Genomic DNA, 21474 nt, shown 5'->3' with positions numbered 1-21474 from the left:
CTCATGTCATGGTACAGTACTTTGACTAAATTTGAATTTAAACAGTTTTGATTACTATGTTTAACACTTGTTGCTCATCCCAAATGATTCTGAACCTAAAACATTGGGCTGTCATTGAGGGGAAATACAGTATTATCAATCCACACATTATGGTTCCAAAACTAGAACCACTCACACAAAGTTACCATTATACTGAAGTGTATTATACTGTGTACTATACTGAAGTGTATTATACTGTGTATTATACTGAAGTGTATTATACTGTGTATTATACTGAAGTGTATTATTCTGTGTATTATACTGAAGTGTATTATACTGTGTATTATACTGAAGTGTATTATACTGTGTATTATACTGAAGTGTATTATACTGTGTATTATACTGAAGTGTATAATGGTAACTCTGGCAATAGAGTATCCTGATCACATGTTCTTTTTACCAATTAATCATGTATGCTTTGGCATGTATGGCCTATCCAATGGTTATCTTATCCAAGACAAAATGTTGCAAGTAGTTACCAAATTAAATATTCATATAATACACTTTAAATACATTTTATTTCATAGTTCGACTACAAGTTGTTAATTCTAAACAAGGTGATTGTTTTTACCTACGGCGCCTACGATAGGCAGCAAAACAAATGGGGTCCTATTCTTTGGTCCTCCCAGAAATGACATATAAAAGCGGCCATTTTGGTGGGTCAGCCTTTTCATAAGGTTAGACTGGAGGGTCAACACGTGGCTTGGTGAGTATGACGCTGGACATTTTCGGCTTATTTGAATTAAAGCTAGATATAGCTAGATAGTTCCTTTCCTCAGCAGTCATGTTTTATTTAGTTAGACAGTAAATTAATTCCCTCGATGTGGCTAGCTAACGTTAGCAGCTTGCTAGCAAAGTAGGCTAATTGTAGAACGTCTGCAGGAAGCTCATGTTGGTTAAGTAGTTAGCTATAGCTACTTAAACGTTTATGAAACTTTCAATTTATAATTTCGACTTGAGGCAAATCAAGTGTTTGGCAAATATATCTTAGCCTATACACAAGAGGGTAAACCTTTCTATGGACACTGCTTAGCTAGCAAGTTACCTGGGCCATTGCGGTGTCTGGCACGTCTCCTTTGATGTTTTGCACTGGGCTCTGAAATTCTGTGGCGATAAAAGTGCTCTCTGGCTCTGACAGGCCCGAGTCTGAGGATGCTCGCGTCTACTGTAGTTAGTCTTGTCTGCTTGACTGTCCGTTGCAGATATTGTCCTTATGGTAATCTTTTTCTATTGTCCAAAGGTTACGAGGCCGACAGAACAATCCACATGGTGAGTCAGGTTTTCTTTCATATGTACTTTGTTTCCTATGATGTTTTGCACTGGGCTCTGAGTTTCTGTGGCGATAAAGTGCTCTCTGGCTCTGACAGGCCCGAGTCTGAGGATAATGTTAGTCTGAGTCTTGTAGATTTGTTTTAATGTTCATTGATTATTGTCCTAATGGAACTTATTTTCCCCAAAGGTGATAAGGCTAAGTCGATACCAAACTACAAGGTGAGCTTTAAGTAGTAATGACTAGCACATCGACACCTTGTTTAAATGTCTTTCTCCTGTGATGTTTTGCACTGGGCTCTGAATATCTGTGACGATAAAGTGCTCTCTGGCTCTGACAGGCTTGAGTCTGAGGAGACTGATAATAATTAATCCCATAGGATCCTTATGTAGGTTGTGATGTAATTATTTTCAGACAGTTTTCTATCACTTTTTTCATGCAGATCTTGGACCTCCACAGAAGATGTGATGACTGCAGTCTGTTAACATGGGGTGAGATCTTTAATGGATCATTTAGGAGCCTGTGTTTTGCACGAGGCACTGTTTTACCTGTATTTCCAGCATTATCCAGCTGGTGTCACTTCAGTCCTTTTTTTGTTTCAATCAACCAGCTCACCAATTTATCAAAGCAGTAAGGATTATTTCCCCAACATGACCAAGATTGTGAAAAAATATCCCTCTTGCTAATAATTCTGTAGATGTGGGAAGAATTGTTAATACAAGGGCTGACTCATCAATGGAAATGTGCTGACCTAAGTGAGATTTTTTATATGTTCCTCATTGTTATGTAAGGCTGAAACATTAAAATATTTTGATCAGACACTCGGGGTCTTGTCTTTTTTAACTTTACTGGTGAGCTCCCCCCAGGAGGTGTTTGTGAAGAAAATGGTCTGTTTATTTGTACATGGAATAAATGACCACTCAATTTTATTTCTGCATCTTTATTGTAATTCTAATTTACTCATCTCTTAAAACATTTGACATTCATATATTGATAATATGAATGTGCATATGTATATCACATTCTGTAAGTTACTGTTCATCTGCTCATACTTCTCATCAGTTTAAAATCTTCTCTTAAACAAGATGATGCTTTCTATACAGCCATATCCTGATAGCGTAATTATACACCTCTTGAATCCCGCTATGAGATGGTGGTGAAAAACACTGCAAAACAAGTTTGTCACTGCCACATTTACCCAACACAAGTAATTGGTAAGGTTGTCATAGCAGCAGGAACAGGCATTCATACCTTGATATTCTAAGAGGAATGTGATAATGAACCCATTGCATAATGCAGTGACTGTAAACCAGCTGAACAGTACATAGTCTCTCACAGTGCAGCAGCTGTGTAGGGGGCTTTCTGCAGGGAGTTGATGCCTGGAGGACATGCACAACAGAGGTCTTCCATAGGGAATGGAGTGAGCGATATAGAAAGCTCTTCAGTTAATTAACATTGTACCTTCATTTGAAACATTATTTGGAAGACAGATTCTTTAGAACTTTAGTTTTTTTTACATCTAAAACAATTGGGATGAGCATTATTTTCATCGTCCTTATTGCTATATCACCAGCATTAGGAAAACCTTGCTCACCAGCATCATTCCCCATCCTGAATTCTGCTCATGTAAGGCTGTCTACACGGGCAGCCCAATTCTGATTCTTTCCACTAATTCGTCATTTGACAAATCTCAGATTTTTTTATTAAAAAAATAATAAATTCTTTCTTAGATCTGTCAAAAAAACTATTGTTCTGCCTGTGTAAACGGTGTGTATGTGGGCATAAGGACAAGGATCTGAAGGCCTCCCATTCCTCCAGATTGGAGTGAGATGGAAAGCACTCATGTAACCTGCCAATACCCACCCATTGCTGGGGGATGTGTGTTTTAGGACTCAAATGTGGTGTTTAGTAGTAAATAGATAATGGAAAAGCCCTTATTTGATTTTAGTGTTGGAGAAAAATGTCCAACTGATCACAGATTAAACTGAAAGCACACAATCCAACTGTAAAGGCAAGGTGAAAATAGGTCAATACTAGTATAATTCCTGTGAAAATGACAAATTGAACCTTTCCTTGCTCAGGAACACGGGCGAACCAGGGACCCCATCATACGTAAGACATTTTTTACCTCTTATCAGGTGATTGACAATGGAAAGGTGAAGTAATCAACATTTAAAAATAGATTTGGTAGATAATTTGTCATTATTTTGAACTCCCCACATAATTTGAAGAGGAAGTGTAAACTCTAACACCGCCTATTAGCTAGAAAGGTAATTTAAACACTTTCACTAAACTGTTTAGCTGGTTAAACAAAGGTTTGCCATGTGTTGCCAAAAATGTATGTCCAAGTCAAGAAAGCTTTCCAGCAGCACTCGCCACACTGGAAACTTATACACGTGTGCTGTTTCAAAGCCTGTGTCATTATTGGCTTCAATGAGTGTAATTTGCTCTATATTAGGAGTTGATTAATAAAGTTGACAATTATAAAGAAGATATTCTCCTCCACTGTAGGTATGTAATTCAAAATGTTTATTCTGTTATTGATAGCGATGTAAAAATCACGTTTTGTTTTGGGGATTTTGCGGATCCCCAGTTGAATAGCCCTGACACAAATGAATGTTTAAATGAGTAGATAAACAATGAAATATCAATAAATAAAATACTACTTTAATGATCCATAATGACTTGAAATGTACAAAATAGAAACAAATTTGATGTGAATAATTATATGCATCTTTTTCACAATACCATTTGTCTCGTGGCCATTTCCAGGGCACAATAGCTACATCTTGATCTGCATAAAATAATGTGAATAATGACAATGTAGTGAATCTAACTTTGGCTTCCACACAGTGAGGTTTAAAGTGATCCGTATACTCACAGCTTTACACACAGACGCTGCCTCAAAGTGAGAGGAAGCTTGGATGGCAGAGGAATTCTTGCATAAAAATATATTTAGGGCTGGATTCAACCCAGAACGCGGAATATCGGTATATAGCGCAATTGACATTGAGAAGTCATTTCCAATTGAGCCGACAAATGCAGTGTTTACTGTGAATGCAGTCTCTGCGAATGTGGGAACATTGTCTTTAAATGCCAATCGTGCTATAACGGTCTTCCACCCTCCGGATTGAATCTAGGCCTCAATGTCAATCTGAAGCATACATCAGTCAAACCTTCATCATTTCAAAATATTATACCGAAACAAGAGGGCAAAGTAAATGTGGTGGTTTTCTGACTAGACAAAAGCCTTGATATGTAAAGCATTTTGTACATCAAACTAAATAGATATTCTTTCAGTATTTTTGGAAGTAACAATATAGTTTTATTATATTTATATACATTTTAAATTGTTAGACACCATGGTGTCATAGTTTGACCTACAGTCATGAATCTCATGATAACAATTTTATAGGATTATATCGACTAACACTACTGGCAAAATTATGAAAATACATTGCCTAAAATGCAAAGGAGCGCCACCTCAGCCATGAAAGGCAGAACGGGGAACTGCACCTTATAACAGTAAGGACGATGATAGTAATGATAATAGTAACAATAATTCTCTTCATATCAATAGCAGTATTCCAGACCCATTTTAAGTTAAAAAATTGTTGTAAGAACAATTGTAGTATTAAAACAGAACATATCTCTCCTCCCACTCATTTGGGCCTCAGTTCATGTTCTCATGCTTCTGTAGAAAGAGGTTTTGGAAGGAGTGGGGGGATTGGGTGGGAAAGAGGAAGATTTGGCAGTTTGTTTCTCTTTCCCTCCCCTCTCCTTTTCAGTCTCTCTCCTTTGCACAGAGAACTTTATAACGGTTGAATAGCAGTTGCTTCGAAAGTTTTTCGTATAAATGGAGTATATCTTCAATGAGATTTTGTTTGTCACGTATTCCCTCCATCTCTGAAAGCACAGTCTCTTTAAGTATAAGATACATCTTGGATCCAAACAAATATATTTAAGGTGTCCCATTAATTCTAACACAAACAGAGAGAGAGAGAGAGTGTGTGTGTGTGTGTGTGTGTGTGTGTGTGTGTGTGTGTGTGTGTGTGTGTGTGTGTGTGTGTGTGTGTGTGTGTGTGTGTGTGTGTGTGTGTGTGTGTGTGTGTGTGTGTGTGTGTGTGTGTGTGTGTGTGTGTGTGTGTGTGTGTGTGTGTGTGTGTGTGTGTGTGGGGGGGGGGGAGAGAGAGAATGTGAATATGTGTGTACATTACGTACATGAGCATTTGTAAGTGTGCATTTCTGTATGTGCCAGTATAGTGATCTGTGTTATTGAGTGAGAGGGTGTACATGTCTGTGTGTTTATTTCTATGCTGTTGGTCTGGGCACTTGTTTTTGCTACAGATTTGTAATACAGTGACCAGTCTGTATATAATATGCCGTTATAAGACTTAAGATGATAAAGAAGCTATAGAGAAATATAATGTGTTTACAGGTCCTTATCGAAGGGCCTTCAGTGAGCATGGAGCCCTCCCATTGGTGAGGTAAAAACAGACAACCAATCACACACAGTCATACAGACAGGTTTCCTCCAGACACAGCCACTACAGCCACGTGAGGATTTACCCATCAAGCTCTTTCCAACAGGGGACCAGTCATATCATTCAGTCCAACAGGTAGGGGCTCCGCCGATGACACACTGACCCCTACAAGAGGTGCTCCACCTACGACATTACCCAAGACATGCATGTAAGCTGCCACCTTGTCTCATTCATGCCCATATTCTGAACTACAGAATATGGACATGAATATTCATCCCAATAACTTGCTCCAGCAATGACATTCACTCAGACAAAGAGCTCTTAACATTTCTATTCACTCACACAGGTTTTCATTGACTGCACTTCACTAACTGTAAGGGGAGTCTCTCCTGAAACTGAACACATCTGAACAGCCAGCTATGGAGCCAACAACAGTCAAGCTAGACAGCTACTGTACCTAATCCTTACCCTAGGGTAGAGAGGAGGAGCTAGACAGCTACCTAACCCTAGGGTAGAGAGGAGGAGCTAGACAGCTAACTAACCCTAGGGTAGAGAGGAGGAGCTAGACAGCTACCTAACCCTAGGGTAGAGAGGAGGAGCTAGACAGCTAACTAACCCTAGGGTAGAGAGGAGGAGCTAGACAGCTACCTAACCCTAGGGTAGAGAGGAGGAGCTAGACAGCTAACTAACCCTAGGGTAGAGAGGAGGAGCTAGACAGCTACCTAACCCTAGGGTAGAGAGGAGGAGCTAGACAGCTACCTAACCCTAGGGTAGAGAGGAGGAGCTAGACAGCTAACTAACCCTAGGGTAGAGAGGAGGAGCTAGACAGCTAAATAACCCTAGGGTAGAGAGGAGGAGCTAGACAGCTAAATAACCCTAGGGTAGAGAGGAGAAGCTAGACAGCTAACTAACCCTAGGGTAGAGAGGAGGAGCTAGACAGCTACCTAACCCTAGGGTAGAGAGGAGGAGCTAACTAACCCTAGGGTAGAGAGGAGGAGCTACCTAACCCTAGGGTAGAAAGGAGGAGCTACAGCTACCTAACCCTAGGGTAGAGAGGAGGAGCTACCTAACCCTAGGGTAGAGAGGAGGAGCTACCTAACCCTAGGGTAGAGAGGAGGAGCTACCTAACCCTAGGGTAGAGAGGAGGAGCTACCTAACCCCAGGGTAGAGAGGTGGAGCTACCTAACCCTAGGGTAGAGAGGAGGAGCTACCTAACCCCAGGGTAGAGAGGAGGAGCTACCTAACCCTAGGGTAGAGAGGAGGAACTACCTAACCCCAGGGTAGAGAGGTGGAGCTACCTAACCCTAGGGTAGAGAGGAGGAGCTACCTAACCCCAGGGTAGAGAGGAGGAGCTACCTAACCCTAGGGTAGAGAGGAGGAGCTACCTAACCCTAGGGTAGAGAGGAGGAGCTACCTAACCCCAGGGTAGAGAGGAGGAGCTACCTAACCCTAGGGTAGAGAGGAGGAGCTACCAAACCCCAGGGTAGAGAGGAGGAACTACCTAACCCCAGGGTAGAGAGGAGGAACTACCTAACCCCAGGGTAGAGAGGAGGAACTACCTAACCCCAGGGTAGAGAGGAGGAACTACCTAACCCCAGGGTAGAGAGGAGGAGCTACCTAACCCTAGGGTAGAGAGGAGGAGCTACCTAACCCCAGGGTAGAGAGGAGGAGCTACCTAACCCCAGGGTAGAGAGGAGGAGCTACCTAACCCCAGGGTAGAGAGGAGGAGCTACCTAACCCCAGGGTAGAGAGGAGGAGCTACCTAACCCTAGGGTAGAGAGGAGGAGCTACCTAACCCCAGGGTAGAGAGGAGGAGCTACCTAACCCCAGGGTAGAGAGGAGGAGCTACCTAACCCCAGGGTAGAGAGGAGGAACTACCTAACCCCAGGGTAGAGAGGTGGAGCTACCTAACCCTAGGGTAGAGAGGAGGAACTACCTAACCCCAGGGTAGAGAGGAGGAACTACCTAACCCTAGGGTAGAGAGGAGGAACTACCTAACCCCAGGGTAGAGAGGAGGAACTACCTAACCCTAGGGTAGAGAGGAGGAACTACCTAACCCTAGGGTAGAGAGGAGGAACTACCTAACCCCAGGGTAGAGAGGAGGAACTACCTAACCCTAGGGTAGAGAGGAGGAACTACCTAACCCCAGGGTAGAGAGGAGGAACTACCTAACCCCAGGGTAGAGAGGAGGAACTACCTAACCCCAGGGTAGAGAGGAGGAACTACCTAACCCCAGGGTAGAGAGGAGGAACTACCTAACCCCAGGGTAGAGAGGTGGAGCTACCTAACCCTAGGGTAGAGAGGAGGAACTACCTAACCCCAGGGTAGAGAGGTGGAGCTACCTAACCCTAGGGTAGAGAGGAGGAGCTACCTAACCCCAGGGTAGAGAGGAGGAACTACCTAACCCCAGGGTAGAGAGGAGGAACTACCTAACCCCAGGGTAGAGAGGAGGAACTACCTAACCCTAGGGTAGAGAGGAGGAACTACCTAACCCCAGGGTAGAGAGGAGGAACTACCTAACCCCAGGGTAGAGAGGAGGAACTACCTAACCCTAGGGTAGAGAGGTGGAGCTACCTAACCCCAGGGTAGAGAGGAGGAACTACCTAACCCCAGGGTAGAGAGGAGGAACTACCTAACCCCAGGGTAGAGAGGAGGAACTACCTAACCCCAGGGTAGAGAGGAGGAACTACCTAACCCCAGGGTAGAGAGGAGGAACTACCTAACCCCAGGGTAGAGAGGAGGAACTACCTAACCCTAGGGTAGAGAGGAGGAACTACCTAACCCCAGGGTAGAGAGGAGGAACTACCTAACCCCAGGGTAGAGAGGAGGAACTACCTAACCCCAGGGTAGAGAGGAGGAACTACCTAACCCTAGGGTAGAGAGGAGGAACTACCTAACCCTAGGGTAGAGAGGAGGAACTACCTAACCCCAGGGTAGAGAGGAGGAGCTACCTAACCCTAGGGTAGAGAGGAGGAACTACCTAACCCTAGGGTAGAGAGGAGGAACTACCTAACCCCAGGGTAGAGAGGAGGAACTACCTAACCCCAGGGTAGAGAGGAGGAACTACCTAACCCCAGGGTAGAGAGGAGGAGCTACCTAACCCTAGGGTAGAGAGGAGGAGCTACCTAACCCTAGGGTAGAGAGGAGGAGCTACCTAACCCCAGGGTAGAGAGGAGGAACTACCTAACCCTAGGGTAGAGAGGAGGAGCTACCTAACCCTAGGGTAGAGAGGAGGAGCTACCTAACCCCAGGGTAGAGAGGAGGAGCTACCTAACCCTAGGGTAGAGAGGAGGAACTACCTAACCCCAGGGTAGAGAGGAGGAGCTACCTAACCCCAGGGTAGAGAGGAGGAACTACCTAACCCTAGGGTAGAGAGGAGGAACTACCTAACCCTAGGGTAGAGAGGAGGAACTACCTAACCCTAGGGTAGAGAGGAGGAGCTACCTAACCCTAGGGTAGAGAGGAGGAACTACCTAACCCCAGGGTAGAGAGGAGGAGCTACCTAACCCTAGGGTAGAGAGGAGGAGCTACCTAACCCTAGGGTAGAGAGGAGGAGCTACCTAACCCTAGGGTAGAGAGGAGGAGCTACCTAACCCCAGGGTAGAGAGGAGGAACTACCTAACCCCAGGGTAGAGAGGTGGAGCTACCTAACCCTAGGGTAGAGAGGAGGAGCTACCTAACCCCAGGGTAGAGAGGAGGAACTACCTAACCCCAGGGTAGAGAGGAGGAGCTACCTAACCCTAGGGTAGAGAGGAGGAGCTACCTAACCCCAGGGTAGAGAGGAGGAACTACCTAACCCCAGGGTAGAGAGGAGGAGCTACCTAACCCTAGGGTAGAGAGGAGGAGCTACCTAACCCCAGGGTAGAGAGGAGGAGCTACAGCTACCCAGAGAAGACAGGAGGAGAAAGAACTAACTAGTGTTAATAATGAGGACAATTCTCGTTCTCTCTTTCCCCAACAACACTAAGAACTGCTCAGATGAAAAAGCTAAACAACATTTGATTGTTTCTCTCAATATTTTGGCCTAAGTTTTGTCACTATTTTACTCCTATTGTTATTTGTTGCCTCAATCTACATTCAGTCATTCCATCCTCATAGTGTGTGTGTGTGTGTGTGTGTGTGTGTGTGTGTGTGTGTGTGTGTGTGTGTGTGTGTGTGTGTGTGTGTGTGTGTGTGTGTGTGTGTGTGTGTGTGTGTGTGTGTGTGTGTGTGTGTGTGTGTGTGGACATTAGAGTCAGTGCTTGTGTGTGTTACTGTATTTGTGTGCATGCGAGTGTATCTGTGTGAGTCAGCTACCAGGCCCTGAGTACCAGGCATTGGTCAGCCCTTTTTCCATCCCTCATTTCCCCTCTCTTTTCCTGATTGGTCCTCCCTCTGGGTGAAATCAGGTCCTCTGCTTTTGTTGTGTGAATCCATCATGGATAGCAGCAGTTGTGGCCTCTCTCTCTCTCTCCTGTTCCCTCACTGATTCCATCCCCCATCCTTTCTCTTTCTGTTTGTCTTCTCAGCTCCGACTCCCATCATCCCTTCTTCCTCGTGGTGACAGAGCAGAAATGGGAAAAGGAGAGCTGGAGAGCCTTGGGAAAGAAAAGAGAGATTAAAGTCATATTTCTTTGTTTGTTTGAGCCATTAATGGACGCTTTAACAAGAGTAAGAGCTGCCCCAGTGCCATACTATCTGAATAACACATTCATGAATTTTGAGCCTGATTTCAATTCAAGAGACGAGAGAGACAGGAGAGAGACAAGAGAGACAGAAGAGAGAGGACAGAGACAAGAGAGACAGAAGAGAGAGGGGAGAGAGGACAGAGACAAGAGAGAGAGGGGAGAGAGGACAGAGACAAGAGAGACATAAGAGAGAGGGGAGAGACAAGAGAGAGAGGGGAGAGAGGACAGAGACAAGAGAGACAGAAGAGAGAGGGGAGAGACAAGAGAGAGAGGGGAGAGAGGACAGAGACAAGAGAGACAGAAGAGAGAGGGGAGAGACAAGAGAGAGAGGGGAGAGAGGACAGAGACAAGAGAGACAGAAGAGAGAGGGGAGAGACAAGAGAGAGAGGGGAGAGAGGACAGAGACAAGAGAGAGAGGGGAGAGAGGACAGAGACAAGAGAGACAGAAGAGAGAGGGGAGAGACAAGAGAGAGAGGGGAGAGAGGACAGAGACAAGAGAGACAGAAGAGAGAGGGGAGAGACAAGAGAGAGAGGGGAGAGAGGACAGAGACAAGAGAGAGAGGGGAGAGAGGACAGAGACAAGAGAGACAGAAGAGAGAGGGGAGAGACAAGAGAGACAGAAGAGAGAGGGGAGAGAGGACAGAGACAAGAGAGACAGAAGAGAGAGAGGGAGAGAGGACAGAGACAAGAGAGACAGAAGAGAGAGGGGAGAGAGGACAGAGACAAGAGAGACAGAAGAGAGAGGGAGAGAGGACAGAGACAAGAGAGACAGAAGAGAGAGGGAGAGAGGACAGAGACAAGAGAGACAGAAGAGAGAGGGGAGAGAGGACAGAGACTCTCTTGTCTCTGTCCTCTCTCCCCTCTCTCTTCTGTCTCTGACAGAAGAGAGACAGAGGAGATGGAAAGGGGGATAGGCAGAGGTTTACAACCTGGCATAGGATTTGTTTTATCTTTGTTTATTTTACAAGACAGGCCTATCTCTGTACTCTTATCCTCTCACCCTGCTCCCTCTCACCTGTCCATCGCTCTTCCCCTTACCTGTCAGTCACTCTCTTCAGAGCACGTTCAATGTTCATGCGGTGTCCGACGCGCGTCACACCCAGGTCCAGATAGTCCTCCTTGGTGAGGGAGGGCAGGTGAGTGCCGTCGATCTCGTTGTCCAGGAAATGCTCCCTGTGCTCGCCCAGGTTCAGGTATCCCAGCCAATCAGCCACGTCGTATTTGGTCCAATAAGGCAGTGGCTTGGAGGCAAAGGGCTTGGAGGGGGACGGGGGAGGGAGGTGGGGGTAGCTCAGGCAGGGGGGAGCGGGGAGAGGGTGCAGGGGAGGGGATGAGCTACCAGATAGAAAGTGGGTGGGGGAGAGGGAGCGAGACACCAACAGGGAGGCGTTTGGGGGAGGAGGGGCGCCAGAGGGGGCGAAGAGAGGAGGGGAGGGGGAGAAGTAGGGGTCCCCCATGTGGTTAGCGGGCGAGGGCGGGGTCATAGAGCCACGGAGCTCGTAGAGGCTGCTGTAGAGGGGTGTGGTGGGGAGGAGGGGGAGGGAGGAGGGGCGGGGTGGACCCAGTTTGGGCCTCTCTGAGGGGGAGATGAGTGGACTGGGGGCTCTCCTACGCTGCAGGTGATGGGACTCTGCCTTCCTGGACTCTCTACTTGGAATGAACTGGAACTCCAGGGCTTTGGTGCGATACACAGGCCGGTGTTTAGGGGAGGTGGGATAAGGGGAGTAGGTGGGGGAGGACAGGGGGGAGTGGGAGCGTGGAGGGGGCTGTACGGCAGCCACAGGGGGCTGGGGGGAGGAGGGACGGTTCCAGTTGGGGTACTGGGAGGAAGGGGTGGGGGACAGGGACAGGGCGGGCTGGGAGTGGTGGATAGGGGAGGGGGACAGGGAACGAACTGAGGGGGGGCTCAGGGCCGAGGCGGAGTCTTCTGAAAACCTAGGGACAGAAAAGAAGGAATGAGAAAGAGTCACAGTACATAGGGGGCTATTCATAACACATTACCCAACCTCACCACCACTATTCACTAGTAGCCTAAACCTGAAGACGGACATTGTTAGATTAGCTATCAATATGATGCTCAGGATGTTAACAGCAGCTAATTGCTATTAGAGTTGTGCTGAGTAGACAGGAACTTGCTTTTCTTTTCTCTGGCTGTTGAAACACAGGCAGTAAATTGAAGAAAGGGGAAATGTTTTATGTCCAGTCAAACAGACAGTGTGTGAGAAAGGAGGAGTGCAATTACCTGTTTCTGGTGGAGGAGAGACATAAAGCAGACGGAGACAAAAGCATGGGACATAAAAATGGGGAAGAATTTACATAGTAAAACACACACTCACTCACCCATTCCCACAAAATACACAACAAGTAGTGCCAGGACAAGAGATCGCTGTGTGATTGATGTTTACAACACAGCAGGTTGGTGGTACCTTAATTGGGGAGAATGGACTCGTGGTAACTGCTGGAGCGGAATCAGTGGAATGGTATCAAACACATGGCTTGACTCCATTCCAGACATTATTATGAGCCGTCCTCCCCTCAGCAGCCTCCACTGATGTACAAGTAAAACATGCAGGCCTTTGTACTGAAATCTATGGTCTACTGAAGATAATATAACAGTAGTCATTTTACCTGTATCAACACACACAACCTCACCAAATATCCTCTAACATATCATAGAGAGAGTACCTGTGTCTACTTAACGATCTCTGGCTCCCTCTCTGCTGCAGTTTGTTGCTGAGCTCATTGATGATGCTGGCCTTCATGCTGGACATGGGGGGGTACAGCATCCGACCCTCCAGGTAGGTCCCCTGGTCCCCTACTAACTGACCCTCTGACCCCCACAGAGGCTTCATCTCAGGGGTCCGGGGCCGGTCAAAGTAAGGTGATGTGGGACGCCCCAAATTCTGTGTCATCCCATAACCCTCCCGTCCTCCATCGTCCTCCTCCTCTCCTTCCTCGCCCTCCTCCTCCTCTTCCTCATCCTCCCTCCGTCTGTGTGACTGGAAGGAGGGCGGGGCGGTACTGGTCTCTCTGCGTAGTTCGGCCGCGCGGCCCCCCTCCCTGAACCTGCCTGATTTGGGGTAGGTGGAGACGGCGGCCGTGGCGTTGTGCATATCAAACGTCTGTCCGTCCAGGTAGCTCATGTACGACTCCAGGAGGTCTGCTCCTCCCGCCCTGTCTCCCTCCCCTCCTCCTCCTCCCTCCCTCCCTCTCTCCAGCCTCTCTTCCAGCCTCTCTCTGGCTCCTCCGCTCATGGCCAGGATGTTGTCCAGGTGGTGGTCACTGCTGCTGCGGCTGTCCAGCTCCTCTATCCCAGAGTCCACCACCGTCTCCTGGGACTCACCTGCCTTAGCTGTGGGGTGAGGGTGGTGCTCCCCTATCCTGCGGCCGGCCGCTGTAGAACCAGAGGGGGCTGGGTGTGTCCTGTCCTGGTGGGGCTGGACTGAGGTCCTCGTGGTGGTGGCGGCGGTGGTGGTGGTGGTGGTGGTACAGGGAGCGGTGGAGGTCAGGGCTGCAGAGCCCCGGAAGGGGCCAGAGGAGGCTGCGGTGGAGGAGATGGGAGGGGGACCACGGTAGGATGGGGGCCCTGCAATGGAGTGGGGAGGAGGGGTGGGGGATGAGCTTCTATGGATGGTGGAGGGGCGACCCTGGGTGGGGGAGGGACGACCCTGGGTGGGGGAGGAGCGACCCTGGGTGGGGGAGGAGCGTCCCTGGGTGGGGGAGAAGCGACCCTGGGTGGGGGAGGAGCGACCCTGGGTGGGGGAGAAGCGACCTTTGGGAGGAGCAGTGGGGGAGGAACGCCCATGGGAAGTGGAGGAGCGCCCGGTGTGCGTGCTGTTGTAGAGGTGGTGAGAGTGGGTCATGGCAAGGGAGGGTCTGTGAAAGGAGCTGGGTGGGGGTGGGGGGGAGACAGAGGGGGGAGGCGGGGGTCCTGTGGGCTGGAGGCCGGAGGGTGAGGGTGGAGGAAGGGGGTTGGGTGATGTCTGAGTGGGGGAGTTTCCTGACTGGGTCAGGTTGGCCACCTCACTGTCATAGGAGGTAAGGCTGGAGGTGGTGGAGTCCCCCGCCTGTGGGGAGGGTAGGGGGGTGTGGGCCGGGAACCCACTGATAAACATGTCTTTTGGAGGGGGTGGTGGGGGAGGAGGGGGAGGCGGTGGGGGCTGCTGCTGGCGGGAGGCCAGGTTGTTGATAATGGCGCGGTGTGTGTAACCTGACATTCCACCCCGGTCAAAGCTGTTGGCAAACTCCAGCGGAGGGGGCAGTGGGTCCGCAAACACAAACTCATCATCCACATCCACCGAGGGGGCAGGGGGCGGCAGAACCATGAGGCCACTGCCCCCGGAACCCCCTCCCCCCTGAGGGTGAGACGGGGCGGCTGTAGCGGGGGGAGATGGAGGGGTGAGAGACAGGATGTAGCCTGCCTCACTCTCCATTCTCAGAAACGAGGCCTGGCGAGGCTGCTGGGACGACAGCTGAGGGGGATGCTGGGTAGGGGCTGTCTGCTGCCTCATGTACCCCTCTCTGTCCCGCTCCCTCTCTCTCGACCTTTCCCTCTCTCTCGACCTCTCCCTCTGTCTTTCCTCCCTGTAAGTGGGTTGGTAGTGCTGGGACTGGTAGTGATGTGTGTGGACTGTTTTGTCCTCAGAGAAGCGCACCCTCAGCCCCTCTCTGGCCCCGCCGCCCTCCCTTTCCCGCTCCCCTCCTCCCCCCTCCTCACCCCAGCCTGCACCCCTGAGGATCCTGGGGGAGGGGGGTCGGCCGGTGGAGGAGGTGGTGGCGGCTAGGGAGGAGGAGGTGACCAGGTAGGAGGAGCTGGAGGAATGGGTGGCTGAGGAAGCCGGTGTGGGGGAGGTGGCCTGGGAGGGGAACGCCACCACACTGGACATCTGTCGTACAAACTGGTGCTCGGTCCCTCTCTCCCTCCTCATCCTGCCGTCGTCCTTCAGGGCCCGCTCCCTGGCAGCCAGGGCCAGGCCCAGGGGGGACGAGGGGTCCAGGACCTTTCCTGTCAGGGGGTGGATGAAGGTGGTGCCAGAGGGGACCTGCTGCTGCTGCCGGCTTGATGCCCCGTAGAAGTCAGCCGGAACAGACTTGGGCTGGTAGTCGGGAGCTGGGGAGGAGTACTCTGGCAGGCCGAAGGCAGGGGGCATGCTGCGGGTGTGGTGGATGAAGGTGTCCCCAGAGAACATGCCCTCGTCGATGGACTTGGAGGGCCGGAGGCGTGGGGAGGGGCCACTGGGCTGGGGGCTGAACTGCTGCTGCTGGGAGGCCTGAGTCCTGCCTGCCACTCCTCCTCCTCCTCCCCCTGGCCCCACCTCCTCCTCAGCAGACATGAAGATGGAGGCGCTCTTCCTGCGGGCCTCATGGAAGCGTTCCCTGTCCCGGCGGGCTGCGCCCACGATGGCCGCCCCAAACTGGCTGGTGAAGTCACCATCCTGGCCTCGGAGGGAGGGCGGTGGAGGGGCCGGAGTGGAGGGGGGAGCAGGGGGTTGCGGGGCTGGGGTGGAAGGGGGTCCGTGGAGGGGTTGGGTTCTATCAGTCTCCCCTGGTGGGGTGGGCTCAGCCTCCACACTGCTGCCCTGGCTGCTGCGGCCACTGCCACTGCTGATGGAGGGGGCCTTGACTATGATGGTGGGGATGGGGATGGAGCTCTTCTCCACTGGGGCCTTGCCCCCCAGCGTGCCCTGGCCAGCCCGCAGGTCCTCCACCTTGGACTGCTTCACCAGAGGGCCCTTCCCTCTCCGCGCCCCCCCTCCTTTAGGTACCCCCTCTCCAGCCCCCCCAGCCGCACTGCGGTCTGCCCTCTGCGGCTGGCTCTGGGTGGTCTGCTGCTGCTGGGGCATCACCGTGGCACTGCTGGAGGGTGGGGCGGCGTTACTGTAGCCCCTCCTTAGACCTGCAGCCTTGCCCCCCCCCACTCCTCCTCCCCCACCAGATCCAACAGGCTCCCCTGGGTAGCCCCCTTTCCTAGAGGCAGTCCTGCTCTGAGCGGAGTGGGCGGGGGCATTAGAGTACTGGTGCGTGTGGTCCACCCCTCCTCCTCCAGCGCCGGTACTGGGCCCCGCTGCCCTTTCGCGGCCCCCGTGGGTGAAGTGCACAGACTGAGAGTAGAGCTGGTAGTGGGCTGCCGTGGAGGTGGACTGGGACACGGCCACAGAGGGCTGCTGGGAAGACTTGCCCCCTCTCCAGCCCAGGGGTGGGGCGGAGGAGAAGGGGGGGTCTGGCGGGGCGGTGGTGGGGGGTGGGGGGATGTCATCTGGGCCGGGAACCGAGAGACTTCGGGCAAACTTCATGGCCGGAGGATTGAGATGGGACTTCTCCTCTTCAGTCACCCCTGCAGTACACCACAGACAGAGATACAAGAGAGGGATGAAAAGGACTGATGAGAGAGAGGGACTGAGGTATAGGGATGGAGGATAGAGACAGAGCAGAGGGATCAGATGGGCGAGGGACTGAGGTATAGGGATGGAGGATAGAGACAGAGCAGAGGGATCAGATGGGCGAGGGACTGAGGTATAGGGATGGAGGATAGAGACAGAGCAGAGGGATCAGATGGGCGAGGGACTGAGGTATAGGGATGGAGGATAGAGACAGAGCAGAGGGATCAGATGGGCGAGGGACTGAGGTATAGGGATGGAGGATAGAGACAGAGCAGAGGGATCAGATGGGCGAGGGACTGAGGTATAGGGATGGAGGATAGAGACAGAGCAGAGGGATCAGATGGGCGAGGGACTGAGGTATAGGGATGGAGGATAGAGACAGAGCAGAGGGATCAGATGGGCGAGGGACTGAGGTATAGGGATGGAGGATAGAGACAGAGCAGAGGGATCAGATGGGCGAGGGACTGAGGTATAGGGATGGAGGATAGAGACAGAGCAGAGGGATCAGATGGGCGAGGGACTGAGGTATAGGGATGGAGGATAGAGACAGAGCAGAGGGATCAGATGGGCGAGGGACTGAGGTATAGGGATGGAGGATAGAGACAGAGCAGAGGGATCAGATGGGCGAGGGACTGAGGTATAGGGATGGAGGATAGAGACAGAGCAGAGGGATCAGATGGGCGAGGGACTGAGGTAGAGGAATGGTACAGAGAAAATACTGCTCGAACAAAAGAACAGATGATTAATGTGGGAGGCTGTCTGTCTGTCTTTGTAACTGCCTGCATGTCTGTCTAACTGTCAGGCGGTCCTCTCATTCATCTGTAAGTCTGTCTGTCCTCCAGCAGAGATGATGACCAGCAATATGATTCTGTATCTAATGGTAAAAGTACAGCAACGGTCATTTGCCAACAGGGTGTGATGTTATATGGCCTTTAACTTGGCGAGTCACAGGAGAAGTCCATGGTCTTTAGCTGTCACATTGAACCAGAGTTCCAGCTCAGCTTCTGTGATGAACAGCTCCTAGATACAGTGTATCAGCCTACAAACAGTTTAGTACAGTACAACACATATAAACTGCTATACTCCACAGCAGAAGCATACTACAACATGAACCAGAGTAACATGTATGTTAACTGCAGGACAGACAGAACAGGAAGACTAGAAGGACATGGTATGCTATAGCTGCAGACAGTGTGTTACAGCACAGGCCTTTAAGAGTCTAGAGGACAGACAGACGGACAGGCCGGCCAGAGGGCTGGCCAGACAGACAGAGAGACAGCCTCACCGATGGATTTCTGTCGCAGCATACCATGTGGAGGGGCGTGGCCTGATGTGAACTGGGCGCGGTCATAGCCCAGCCCTGTCATCCCCATTTCTGATTGGTCGTAATTTGGCTGCACAACAAGAGAGGGAAGAGGGAGCAGAGGACAATGTCCAGAAAGGATAGAACTTACAGTATAGAACTTATATAACAGAATAAACTTTGCAGACTGTCGTACTGTGGTACTGTAAGTGCATTAAATAGCTTCACTATTCATGAAAGAGTTGTCAATTATTTGTAAAATAGTTCATATCTAGTAGTATAGTAGCTTAAGCAGTCAAATCAATCTTATTTGTATGGGTGTTGCATCAAGCTAACCCACTGAATGACATTGTGTAGCATCTCCTAAAGATGTGAGTGTTACCATAGGAACACTACAGGACAAACTGTTCCTCTCAACCTCATGACAGGTGATCGCACCAGTGAACACGAGCGCTCGCACACTCGCGCGCCAGCACACACGCAACGCCGACACACACACACACACCTCATTGGCGTAAAAGGAGCCCCGGCTCCTGTCTCTCCTTGCCTCCTGACCCCGCGTCCCTTGCCCCTCATTGGTGCTGATTGTCTGCTGAGCTGCTGCCAGGATCTCATCTAGTTTATCTGAGAGATAGTGATGGAGAGAGAGAGACGGAGAGAGAGAGGGAGAGAGAGACGGAGAGAGACGGAGAGAGAGAGATGGAGAGAGAGATGGATAGCAAGAGACGGAGACAGAGAGAGATGGAGAGCGAGAGACGGTTAGAGAGAGAGACGGAGAGAGAGAGATTGAGAGCAAGAGACGGAGAGAGCGATGGAGAGTGAGAGACGGAGAGAGAGAGAGACGGAGAGATGGAGAGACAGACAGACAGACAGACAGAGAGACGGGGTGCGAGAGATGGAGAGAGAGAGAAGGAGACAGAGATGGAGAGAGAGAGAGAGAGAGAGAGAGAGAGAGAGAGACGGAGAGAGAGAGGGAGAGAGAGAGGGAGAGAGAGAGAGAGACGGAGAGAGATGGAGAGCGAGAGACGGTTAGAGAGAGAGACGGAGAGAGAGAGGGAGAGAGAGAGAGAGAGAGACGGAGAGAGACGGAGAGAGAGAGATGGAGACGGAGAGAGACGGAGAGAGAGAGATGGAGACGGAGAGAGAGAGGGAGAGAGAGAGAGAGAGAGAGAGAGAGGGAGAGAGAGAGAGACGGAGAGAGACGGAGAGAGAGAGATGGAGACGGAGAGAGAGAGGGAGAGAGAGACGGAGAGAGAGAGGGAGAGAGAGAGAGAGAGAGACGGAGAGAGCGATGGAGAGTGAGAGACGGAGAGAGAGAGACGGAGAGATGGAGAGAGAGACAGACAGACAGACAGAGAGACGGGGTGCGAGAGATGGAGAGAGAGAGACAGAGAGAGAGATGGAGATGGAGAGAGAGACGGACAGACACAGAGAGAGAGGGGGGGCGGACGGAGAGAGACAGACGGAGAGAGACAGACGGAGAGAGAGAACAAGTGGTATAGAGGTTAGAGAAGAGGATGCGACAGAGTGGAGGAGGGAAAGGGTGAGGGAGAGAGGGTCAAATCAAGCCAACAAACACTCCACCACACATCCCCCCACTGAGGGGGAATTTATTGATATGTTAAAAATAAAGCCCGGCTATTCCCCTGATACTGTACATGCATATGAAGTCTCTTACTCAAAGCCATCTGATAGACTGTCCTCTTCTTCTCTGTAACTTGTGAAGACTCGAATTCTGAAAGGATACGGAAAAACCCAGTAAGCTGACTGAATGCTAACTGGCTAGCAGAGACGTTTGCAGTTTTAACAGATAAAAACACAAAGCATAAAAGGAGTTTGTAAATCGTACCTGATTTTTTTTTCCAAGGGGTAGCAGCTGAGGACAAGGCAAAGGCAGGCGTTAACTTTGGCACTTGAGTTACTGTAACACCATCACTTGAGTTACTGTAACACCATCACTTGAGTTACTGTAACACCATCACTTGAGTTACTGTAACACCATCGCTTGAGTTACTGTAACACCATCGCTTGAGTTACTGTAACACCATCACTTGAGTTACTGTAACACCATCACTTGAGTTACTGTAACACCATCGCTTGAGTTACTGTAACACCATCGCTTGAGTTACTGTAACACCATCGCTTGAGTTACTGTAACACCATCGCTTGAGTTACTGTAACACCATCGCCTGAGTTACTGTAACACCATCGCTTGAGTTACTGTAACACCATCGCTTGAGTTACTGTAACACCATCGCTTGAGTTACTGTAACACCATCGCTTGAGTTACTGTAACACCATCGCTTGAGTTACTGTAACACCATCGCTTGAGTTACTGTAACACCATCGCCTGAGTTACTGTAACACCATCGCCTGAGTTACTGTAACACCATCGCTTGAGTTACTGTAACACCATCGCTTGAGTTACTGTAACACCATCGCTTGAGTTACTGTAACACCATCGCCTGAGTTACTGTAACACCATCGCTTGAGTTACTGTAACACCATCGCTTGAGTTACTGTAACACCATCGCTTGAGTTACTGTAACACCATCACTTGAGTTACTGTAACACCATCATTGTAAGTAATACTTATATTCCTATGTGTGCTGCAATCAGAGATGTCTGTTTCCTCTTTGTGACACACACACACACACACACACACACACACACACACACACACACACACACACACACACACACACACACACACACACACACACACACACACACACACACAGAAATCTCTCACCTCTCTCCACTATGACGCGTCCCCACCACAGGGAAGTGCAGTGAGTTCAGAGGAAAGACAGAGGTTAAACAGAGTAGTGGAGCGTGAGTAAACCACAGGGAAGTGCAGTGAGTTCAGAGGTTAAACAGAGTAGTGGAGCGTGAGCAGACCACATGGTTCTACAGACGGGTTCAGAGGTTAAACAGAGTAGTGGAGCGTGAGCAGACCACAGGGTTCTACAGACGGGTTTAGAGGGGTTCAAACAGCCACCTGTGACTGTGTGAGCTTGTGTATTGTGGGGACCACGTTTTTAGAGGTGGTGAGTGGTAGGAAAGTAGTTTGGTTAAGTGTTTTGTTAAAATGTCTAAAATGTTAGCTGAATTATGTTAGGGTTATTTCAGACACGCCAAATCATTCAGTTTAGAAAACAACACTGTGTGTAATAACTGCTGAACAACTTTCCAGTAAAAAGAAAGATGGCATACTGTCATTAGCCTTGTAATCGATGCTTAGACTACTGCTTTAGAATTGAAACGTGCTGTTAAAACAACGCTGAAGAACTCAGGTAAGTGTGTGATATCATTTCCATGTTAATGCTGG

General features: G+C 49.9%; 1 protein-coding gene, 1 long non-coding RNA gene and 3 other non-coding genes across 5 annotated transcripts in view; 4 read left to right on the top strand and 1 right to left on the bottom strand.

Annotated features, from left to right (window-relative positions):
* Positions 1 to 686: 686 nt before the first annotated feature.
* Positions 687 to 2128, top strand: LOC106606812 (uncharacterized). Its single transcript, XR_001329127.3, has 4 exons — positions 687 to 745; positions 1280 to 1308; positions 1499 to 1530; positions 1752 to 2128. It is a non-coding gene; the product is annotated as an uncharacterized LOC106606812 (long non-coding RNA).
* LOC123743634 (small nucleolar RNA SNORD88) lies at positions 1108 to 1196 on the top strand. The gene has a single exon (XR_006770490.1). It is a non-coding gene; the product is annotated as a small nucleolar RNA SNORD88 (small nucleolar RNA).
* On the top strand, positions 1338 to 1425 carry LOC123743633 (small nucleolar RNA SNORD88). The gene has a single exon (XR_006770489.1). It is a non-coding gene; the product is annotated as a small nucleolar RNA SNORD88 (small nucleolar RNA).
* On the top strand, positions 1581 to 1668 carry LOC123743632 (small nucleolar RNA SNORD88). The gene has a single exon (XR_006770488.1). It is a non-coding gene; the product is annotated as a small nucleolar RNA SNORD88 (small nucleolar RNA).
* A 7781-nt stretch (positions 2129 to 9909) lies between the features above and the next one.
* Positions 9910 to 21474, bottom strand: part of LOC106601508 (SH3 and multiple ankyrin repeat domains protein 1) — a 56500-nt gene continuing 44935 nt past the window's right edge. The window contains exons 19-25 of the mRNA XM_082976143.1: positions 19993 to 20097; positions 19822 to 19878; positions 18649 to 18767; positions 18126 to 18234; positions 13146 to 16794; positions 11499 to 12395; positions 9910 to 10370 (exon numbers count right to left, since the gene is read on the bottom strand). Coding sequence (XP_082832269.1) covers positions 10298 to 10370; positions 11499 to 12395; positions 13146 to 16794; positions 18126 to 18234; positions 18649 to 18767; positions 19822 to 19878; positions 19993 to 20097 — 5009 coding nt within the window. The 3' untranslated portion in view covers positions 9910 to 10297. The remainder of the gene's footprint in view (positions 10371 to 11498; positions 12396 to 13145; positions 16795 to 18125; positions 18235 to 18648; positions 18768 to 19821; positions 19879 to 19992; positions 20098 to 21474) is intronic.

Source organism: Salmo salar, chromosome 06, assembly GCF_965601325.2.
Source record: "Salmo salar chromosome 06, fSalSal1, whole genome shotgun sequence".
In the NCBI taxonomy this organism is placed as follows: domain Eukaryota; kingdom Metazoa; phylum Chordata; class Actinopteri; order Salmoniformes; family Salmonidae; genus Salmo; species Salmo salar.
This window is presented reverse-complemented; position numbering and strand designations above follow the sequence as displayed.